Genomic DNA, 10,475 nt, shown 5'->3' on the forward strand with positions numbered 1-10,475 from the left:
ATCGAGACGATCATATAAGGTTTCATTTAGAGATAATGGCAATTGTATAAACTCTCCCTACTTTGAAACGCATATCTCTGCTTTCTCATCCTAACTTATACGCCATTGTTGATTTTTTAGATTGGAAGAGAGAATTTCATTTTTGTTTTGTGTTTTGGTTGTGGGGTTTGGAACTGGGAGATAGTGGAGAGAGAATGAGCGGTGTTGTTATAGTTACCTTTCATGTTTTAATATATATGAGGGCATTAGTCTTTTTATTTATTTTTATTTTTTGCTTTGACTAAGGCTAGAGAGTGTAATATTCAAAAACTTGGTTGTAAAGTGAAAAATTAACCACACCATAGGATTCTCAGAGTAATTTTTTCTGAAATAAAATAATATTATTTAATTATATGTATTAGAAACAGTGTGGATGAGGTGAAAAAACACCATTTACATTTGTAACAACATATAAAAGAAGTTGAGGATATATATATATATAAAGTTCCAGGACAACAATTTTGTTAAATTGTATAGCTTTCAATTTTGAATAACAATAGAAATATTATATTATTTTATCTTCATTAATCTACTTCTCATTTTCCTCTAGTTGACAACTACCAGTTTATTTTTTTGATTTGTTATTCAACTCCGTATTTTGCTCTACACACACCCCTAATCTAAAAAAAAGTGTGTGAACATTAGATTGCCCAAAGCAACTTGAAATTTGCGAGGTGACACCAACCTAGTCAAAGAATCATCAAACTGATCTCTATTAGAGATAAACTAAACATTATGTTTTTTTCTTTGAACTTTTTCACGCACATAATGGAAGTCAATTTGGATATGCTTTGTACGAGCATGAAACTTAGGATGAGTAGTAAAGTATGTGGCTCTAAAATAGTCACACCATAACATAGGTGGTTGGGGAATTTTAAGGTCAATTTCACATAAAATTGATTGCAACCATTGTATTTCCAAAGTTGTATTTGCAAGTGACTTATATTTAGCTTCGATACTATTACAAACAATTATGATTTTTTTTTACATCGGCAAGAAATAAGATTATTTCCCATTAAAATACAATATGCACCTACTAATTGATGATCATTTAGATCAGCTACCCAATTAGAGTTTGAAAAAGCTTGAAGTACAGAATTAGATGATCCGTGGAGGAACAAACTTGTTAATATGGTATGTTTAAAATAACATAGAATATTTTTTACAACTTTCCAGTGTGGTTCCAACGGGTTATGATGAACTTACTCACTTTATGGACTGTAAAGATAAGATCAAGACTCATGCATTTTGAGGGAACAAAGCTAATTATTTCAAACTTCCAACAACTTGTCTATAAAGATAAGGATTGGAACACTTAGCTCCCTCATTGGTGGACAATTGATAACTAGTTGACATTGGACTCGTGCACGGTTTGACTTCTACTATATGACTGCATCCAAGAAGATTAGCCATATACTTACTTTAAGTTAAATACATACCTTAATTTGAGCGCAAGACTTCTACCCTAAAAAATAGCAAAGGTCACTGTTCTCTTTAAAGAAAATCTAAATGAAATGTTCAAATTACATGTTGGTTAACATAACCAAAAGTACATGTAATGATAATATTGTCATTGTAACCATCCTCATGCCACATAAATAGAGAAGTATTAGTCTTGCTATCATGAAACCCAAACTCTCATAACTTATTAGTTAACCAAGAAAACCAAGCCCTTAAGGCTTGTTTCAGGATGTATAATGACCTATATAACCTGTAAAGACGATGAGGATATTGTAGATGAATGCTCTAAGGTTGTTCCATATATACCTTTTCCTCTAATTCATCATACAAAAAAGCATTTTGAATATCAATTTGCTTAATCAACCAATTTAAGGAGACATCAAAGGACAAGACTATTTGAATTGTAACATGTTTGATAACTAGGTTAAATGTCTCATTAAAATCAACACCTTCTTGCTAATAAAATCATTTGGCCACCAACCTTGCTTTATATCGCTCCAATAAACTATCAACATGACTTTTAATTTTATATATCCATTAGCAACCAACTATGTTGACCTTTGAAGGTGGTGTGGCTAGGGACCATGTTTAATTGCATAAAAAACATCAAACTTATAATTCATTGTTGCACACCAGTATGGTGATTTAACTACATCACTATAACAAGATGGTTCTTCATAATAAAAATCAGGAGAGCTAAGTAAAGCCTTAGGTAAATGGTACCTTACAAAATCATTAGAGTTGGCTTTTGATTGAGAAATATTGTTCCTTGATATGATAACCATGACATGTGTTCTAATCCTTCTTTATGTAGAAGTAATATACGAGGCTTGTTAAATTATATATCTTGTTGTGCTTGAGGGTTAGAGGGATTAAGAATTGTTATGACTGGCGATAAGGTAGAATTAGCAGGCCTAACAAGTGTTTCTTCATATGTTTATGCAGAGTAACACACTAAAATTATTGTCAAGTGATAATACCTAATTTTGGTAGGAGAGGTTAATTTGATAATCTTCATGTGTGATATGGTGAGTGGTACCTATGTCTTTATGCCATTCATTCTCCCAACTTCTATTATTAGTTGTAATCAAGGCTTGTTTATTATGAGAACAAGAAGAATCCTGATAGGTGAGGTCAAAGTGATGATAACATTTATGGGCTAAGTGGTTAGGTTTCCCACACACTTGACATATAATTGTAGAAGTAGGATATGTGTTACTGCGATTACAAGAAGAAACACTTCATTGAGAACTATTATGATGACCTCTATCATGAAAGCCACTTTGCCCCCTATTACTGGATAACAGTGGTTGTCTTTAAACAACAATTGCCTCAACAAGTGGTGCATAAACAAAAAGATGACGGTGACTTAGACGAGATTCAGTGACAATCAACAAAGAGTATACCTCATTAAGTGTGACTTGATCAATGTGAGCATAGGTAGAGGACATGAAGTTATCATATTCGTGTGTTAATCCAGCTAGAACATCAGTAATAAAATTGGCACATTGACTGCCTTTCTTGGTATTGACGTAAAGTTTTCATCAATAAAAAGTAAGCATTGGTATATTGATTGCCTTTCTTGGTGTTGGCATGCTGAGTTTGAATTTAGATGACACAAGCTCTAGATTACAAAGAAAAATATGTTTCAAGAGCTCGCCAAACCTTATGAGAAGTGGTATGTGCGATAGTTTGAGCTAAGACACCCTTAGTCATGAAAGATATAAAAAGTGCTCAGGATGAAATTGCCCTATCGCACCCTTTGATAATGCATACAATTTGAAATCTAAGTGATTACACCCGTATTAGAAAGCAAAGCATTAATAGTTTTGGCAGGGATTTTGGACGCACCATCAAGGTACTAATACATATCTTGGCCATGAAAATAGAGCACTAGTTATGCCTTCCAAAAAAGATAATTATCGATAGCCGGCTTGATTAAATCAATATTTGAAATGAGAGGGATTATAATGATAGAATGGGAGGGATTATCAAGTTGGCGGAGGAGGAAGGAAGACGACATGATGAGACACTTGTCTTTTATTTTAAGGTTTTAATACCATATGCAGCAACAACAAAACGAAGGGAGTAAAAGAAACAGAGGATAAATTTTTCTAGCTCTCAATTGATATATTTTTCATATATATATAAACATGATACATGGGTGATTCTTATAAAGTTCTAGTACAAATAATTTGTTAAAATGTAGTGCTTTTAAAATTTTAAATAATAGAGGAAATATCAAATAATTTTATCTTCCTTAATCTCCTCATGACTTTCCTCGTTGACAGCTACTAGTTTGTTTTCTTGGCTTGTTATTTGGCTTCTCTTTTGGATCCATCTTCCAATAGCGTAGAAAAAGTTACAAGAGATGTTGAAAGGGGCTGATTGCTTTCTTATATGCATGCTGTGATCATTCACAATCATGGAAACCACCCAAAGGTAAGTTCGATAAATCAAAAGAAGCTTCTTTGCTACCTTGATGAACAAAACATACATCACTTCCAATGCAAGGGGAAGGAGATGAAATGTTTTCTTCAATATTTAGTGATTTCCTATTGCTCCAAAGAGAGAATGATTTGATTGATAAGATCACGAAGCAGAACATACCATTCAATTGAATTTATCGAGATGAAATGTTAAGGATTCTAAGCATTAATCTGAGACTCCAAATCTTGAACAAAAGCGTTGTGACAATATTGATGAAACACACGATGAGATGATGCTTAAAGCCCCAAGCCTAGATGCTAAGGTTAAAGCATCACTAAAATCAGAGGGATGGAGCCCAACACATCCTATAAAGCAGCAGCCACAAAGCATTAGAATCTACCAAAAACAAGGAGTTGATAAATAACATAAGAAAATATCGTCTAATTGCCTAACCTGAAAATGCAATAACGTACAAAGCACAAGTAGAGATATTCTGCTTCTATCCATGACAGTATATATCTTTCCATCAGAAAGAAAAACCATTCAATAGTTGACATTGATAACTCCTCAAGATTGGTCTAATCTACAGAAATTACAAGTTGTAAAAAGCACGAAAACAAAACCACCAAGCTCCATCATATTCAAGTACGTACCTGCAGATTATAATGCATGTGTAGAGTGTGGTATCTCATGCCATTTGATAGATCTCCCTTCTCATAGTATATTACTACTGGCAAGGAGATGTTTCCAGGAACAACAGCATGAAATCAAAGAGGCTACAATAGGAGGTTTTCCTCTTGTATACTAAGAGAGAATGAAATACCAAGGCAAGTGCAGACGGGTAAATAATAAAGATCGGACACCAACTTTATGTTAAGTGGCACAAATCAATGCACAAGGTAAACTTTTCCACGATGAGCTCTGGAAACAGACAAAAATAAAAATAAAAAACACCAGGAGATGCTTCGCTAGGAATAACAAGTGGACTTACAACTGTCTTCTTCGCTAAGCATGCATGAATTTCAACATTCAACTCTTCTTGATTCCCAATATTTTGGAATCTAGGATGGCCAGTTTTCATTTTCAAATTCTGCCAAGTAAGATTACAAACTAAGTTAAGAAAAAATAAAAATATCCATAGATCAACGCATCTTACAATCAAACACAGATTACGCTTGCATTTGCAGGAGAAGTTGACACAGCCTGACATATAGACAAGCATTAATTGGGCCAAAACCAATTAACTAATTCGAGAAAGCCTAGCAACTTTAAGCTACAATATCGAAAATCACTGTTCCAAGATTTTTTTTTAATGTAGAAGAATTAATGTGTAGATGTTATTAACTTATTTTTTGACATCAAATAAAAAATATAACAGCGAATCAAAAAATCAATGTTTAGATATAATATAATATAGTAAAGATCATATGCGTTAATAAAAAGATGTAAGATCTCAAGCTAATTTTTAACGTAGTAGAAGAATAAAATAATGTTGCAATTGCTACAGTGAAACACTATTTCCTTAGTCCTTGTATCATAATTTTTTTAAAAAAAAAAGTGTAAAGAAAATTTTTTAAAAATTATAAAAGAATAAAGATAATAACAAAAAGAATTGTATAAATAGGCCAAATATAGAGCAATAAATATTCAAAGTGTAAAAAATAGAAAATAATATTTGTTTTAAAAAAAAGATGTAAAAAAAAAGGGAAAAACTAAAAAAGCATTAAAAAAATGAAGATAAGAAAAAAAATTGTGATAAATAGGCCAAGTGTAAAAATAATAAAAATACCAAGTATAAAGAGATAAAAATGTAAGAAAAACTTATTCTCTAAAAAAAATAAAATCTTGAAAATTACAATTTTACCATCGCTACAGTAAAAACAATTGGTAAAATTTACAATTATATCATTTCTACATGAAAACACCATTTCTTTTTAGTATATGTACTAGTTATTTAACCCGCGTTTCGCCACTGGTTTGATAATTTGTTTTAGCAAAATAAATAAATAAATATGCAAACTTTTTCAATTGTGTTTTCTTTATTTATTTATTTTAAATAAAATTATAAATAAAAAAAATCTATACGTGCATTTAATTAAATATATAGAGAACCATCTTTAGCTAATAAATAAAAAAATAAAGTGTCAATATGTTTATTCAACTCGTCTCGTTGCGGATCAAATAATAATTTTTTTAAATTCAAAAGAACGAATATGTAAGTGTTATTAACATATTTTTTTTTAACATTGAGTAAAAAATATAACCTTGAATCAAAAATTCAATGATTACGTATAATAAAATATAGTAAAGATCGTATACGTTACCAAAAACATGTAATATCTAACATGCTCTATTTTTTTTTACAATTCAACCATTTTTTTTCATTTTCCTTTTTTTCTTTCAATTTCATTTTTTTTTCTTCAATTTCATCCTTAGACTTTATTAATAGTCATTCGGGTTGTTTTTTGATTAACGGATCGACCAAGTTGATTGGATCGTGTCGAGAAAACTCTCACACATTTTAATTTTACACTTGAACTAGGTAAGGAGTTGAGTCAAAATATTTTTCTTTTTCATCATTTTTTTCTCAATTTTTTCCTAAGATTTTTTTTACCGGTTGACCGGATTGCCTTTGGATCGGGGAAGTTGTTTGGGACGTATCGAGACAACTCATATACAATTTAATTTTAAATTCAGCCTATGCGAGGAGTTGGGTTAAAAGTTTTTTTCCAATCAATTTCATCATTTTTTTCTTCTCAAATTTCATCTTCCAAATCATCAGTCACTTTACCTTTAAACCAACCAAGTTAACTAAGGTACATTGCCGCAACATCCACACAATTTAAATTTAAATTTAATCTAGGTAGAGAGTCAAGTAGGAAGGTTTCAAGATTGATCCACTAATCCAATTTTAATAATAATATTAAATAATTTTCTATGATCTAAGTATTTTTTGTTATGTTAAAAAATATTTGATTTGATTCATAGCGTAGCATAAGTTTCGTGAAAAAAACCAAGGTAAAAAATCTCTTTTAATGAAATAAAAAAAAAGACAAAAGAAAAGAAATCCTTTCCATTTCTCTTGGTGCTCATTTGAGAATTACCATATTAATTATAGTTATTACTATAGTTTTTAAGTATTTGGTAATATTTTTAAAACTTAATTTCATAACCATTTTCATATTTATTTATAGAAGTTAAAGCTTTTCCATAATTTTTTCAAATGGACCTTACAGGGTCTTGTTTCAAATTCCATTTACCAAAGCACTACCTTGTATGTGGTAACCTAGAGGACAAAACCGTCAACTGAAAAACCCAATCACCAATATATATACCCCAAACCCTAAATGACAACTCTCCCCGCGGTCTCTCTCTCACCAATTGCTGGGCAGCCGCTCAACACCCTAAACAACAGATCCCTCTCCTCCAAAACCCAAAATGACTACACGCTTCAAGAAGAACAGGAAGAAGAGAGGTCACGTGAGCGCAGGTCATGGTCGGATTGGAAAGCACAGGAAGCACCCTGGAGGTCGTGGAAATGCAGGAGGCATGCACCACCACAGGATCCTCTTCGACAAATACCATCCTGGTTACTTCGGTAAGGTTGGTATGCGGTACTTCCACAAGCTCCGCAACAAGTTCTACTGTCCCATCGTCAACATCGACAAGCTCTGGTCCATGGTCCCCCAAGATGTCAAAGACAAGGCAACCAAGGATACTGTGCCCATGATTGATGTCACTCAGTTCGGTTACTTCAAGGTACTTGGCAAGGGGGTTTTACCTGACAAGCAACCCATTGTTGTCAAGGCCAAGCTTATTTCAAAGATTGCTGAGAAGAAGATTAAAGAGGCTGGTGGTGCTGTTGTACTTACAGCCTAGGTTATGTTCCTTTTCAAGATTTTGACCTTTCTTTAAATTAAAGAGTTTAGTGATACTGCTGGATCATTTCATAATTTAATGCTTTTTTGTTTCATATTTTTCTGTTCGTAAATTGGGATTTTGCTTATTACATGACATTGTCCCGTTGCTCTATTTGATGCATCCATGTGTTTGGTTAGTTGAATCGATGATTTGATGATAGTTATTATACTGTGTTGCTTGGAAATGGTTGACCATGCCTGTTCTAGCTATGAGCTGTTCTTGATGATGACTTGTGATGATAGACTCCTTTATACTGTGTTACTTGATGGCCTAAAATCAAGTGTACAAATTATAGCGGCCGTTTGTAACTGCGTTTCAAATGGTTTTTTTTTTTTTGAATTTTTTTTTTAATATTTTATACATGGAGATTGAGGGGTAGAAGTTGAGTATAATTTTCAAATTTTATAGAAATAGGTTTGTTGGATTTGTCAAAGATTTTTGTTCATTTTTTTTGTGGAAATGAGTTGTTAAAGTTGAAATTCGTTACTCAGAGATGGGAGGAGTAAAAGTTGCAGATTTTGTAGCTGTGGGCTTGTTAGGTTTGTCAAAGGTTTTTGCTCATTGTTGGTGGAACGAGTAGTAGAACTGTTGAAGTAACTATAGCCATTACACAGAAAATAGAAGAACTGGAATTGAGGCAACTTGAAAAATTAATGTTGGTCTGGTCTATACCTGTGGGACATTAGGGACATGTCTTTTCTACGTAGAGGCCATGTTTGTTTCCTGGAATTCACTTTCCGGGAAACCACTTTCCAAACTTTCCCGTGTTTGTTTGCCATTAGGAAAGTTGGTCAACGGAAAACACTTTCCGGTCAATGGAAAACACTTTCCAGTCAAAGAAAAATTTGGTTTAGTTTCCAGGAAAGTGTTTTCCCTTTTGGCTGTGTTTGTTTTCCGGAAAGTGGTTTTCGGGAAACCACTTTCCAAACTTTCCTGTGTTTGTTTGCCATTAGAAAAGTTGGTCAACGGAAAACACTTTCCAGTCAAAGGAAAATTTGGCTTGGTTTTCAGGAAAGTGTTTTCCTGAAAAATTTGGGCGGAAAACACTTTCCGGAAGTTGTGAAAAATTAAATGTCATTATTTGCTTATTATATCAAATTTGATCCTCAAACTTTTGATTGCTATATATAATTTGTTTTGTATATTTATTTTTCAATTCTATCTTTTAAAAATTAATTTTTATATTAATTTTGGTCCTTATTTTTATAATTGCTATTTGCTTTTTTCTTATTATTTTTTTATTAAATTTTTTTATCTATCAAATTTGGTCCTCATTCTTTTGATTGTTACTTATTTTATTTGAAATAATTTATGAAATGTTAATTATTATTATTTTAATTTATTCACCTTTTATTTTTTTTTTATTTTTTAGATTTGATCTCTATTATTTTGATTATTATTTATTTTATTTGAGATAATTTATGAAATTATATTTTTTTTCAATTTCATTCTCATTCAACTTTTTAATTTGTAAGATTTGTTCCTCATTATTTTAATAAACTTAGAAAAATAAAACATTAATAAGTTATTTTCCAGCTTATTTTTCATGACATAACCAAACACTGGAAAATTTTTTCCAACTTATTTTTCATTACATTACCAAACATCGGAAAATGCTTTTCCGGAATTTATTTTTTCCGGAATTCACTTTCCAAAAGAAAACTACTTTCCAGCAAACAACCTGGCCAGAAATTCACTCTAAAACAAATTACTATAGATATTTTTATGTCTCTGTTCTTTCCAACCAAGCGTGTTTGTCTCTTTTGTATCACATTCCTTTTGTTCTTAGTGCATGGGGATGTTTTCTCAGGGGTCTAGCATATTTTCAAGCGGTTTATAGTGGTAGAATTGTAAGGTCAAAATTTGCTTTTCGACCTTGAGGTGGAGGATCGATCAGTAATGAGTGTTAAACTACTTGGTATGATTAACTTGTCTGTAAACATTGACATGGCTATTGTTTGCGTTCACAAAGTGCTGTTTCATTACTTTCACCTAGCATGGCGGGGGGATTTCTTAAAGAATTGCATTCCCGTAGATATAGTCAGGGCGCTCATCTTACTCAAGGATGGAGCGGCCATGACTTGTGTAGCTCATGGGCATCCTCGAGCCCGTCTTGCGAGAAGTATAGGATCTCGAGGGTTCAAGCCTTCGAGGGTTCAGAATTGCTTCTATACTTGGGAATCATTATGGAGTTGAACAATGAAGCTGCTTTTTTTCAATTCAACTCTTTTTTTCCATCTTCCTCTATTTTTTTTTTTTATTTCAATTGTCTTTCCCCCCTCAATTTTATCAGGAAAACTTTTTTTTTTTTTTATAGCTGTTCGAGTTGTTTTTGGCAGTTGATTAGATCGCACATTTTAATTTTAATTTTAATCACTAGCAATACAAGGAGTTGAGTGTTTTTTTCTTCTGTCAATTTTTTTTTCTTAATTTTTATTAATCAGCCAAGTACAACTTTAAATTGGCAAAGTTAATTAGATTATATTATAGTAACTTTTATATAGTTTAATTTTAAACCTAAGTTAGCAAAGTTTAATATCAATTTTATTATTTATTTTTTCAATTTTATTATCAGATTTTTTTAACTAGCAGGTTTTATCCTATTATAGTGGCGGTCCAGTCTT

At 32.0% G+C, this 10,475-nt stretch overlaps 1 protein-coding gene across 1 annotated transcript; it reads left to right on the forward strand.

The window, feature by feature from the left end:
• Positions 1–7,271: 7,271 nt before the first annotated feature.
• On the forward strand, positions 7,272–7,962 carry LOC7479476 (60S ribosomal protein L27a-3). The gene has a single exon (XM_002309220.4). The coding sequence runs from the start codon at positions 7,369–7,371 to the stop codon at positions 7,807–7,809; it is 441 nt and encodes a 146-aa protein (XP_002309256.1). The 5' UTR covers positions 7,272–7,368; the 3' UTR covers positions 7,810–7,962.
• Positions 7,963–10,475: the final 2,513 nt, after the last annotated feature.

Source organism: Populus trichocarpa, chromosome 6 (assembly GCF_000002775.5).
Source record: "Populus trichocarpa isolate Nisqually-1 chromosome 6, P.trichocarpa_v4.1, whole genome shotgun sequence".
Lineage (NCBI taxonomy): Eukaryota > Viridiplantae > Streptophyta > Magnoliopsida > Malpighiales > Salicaceae > Populus > Populus trichocarpa.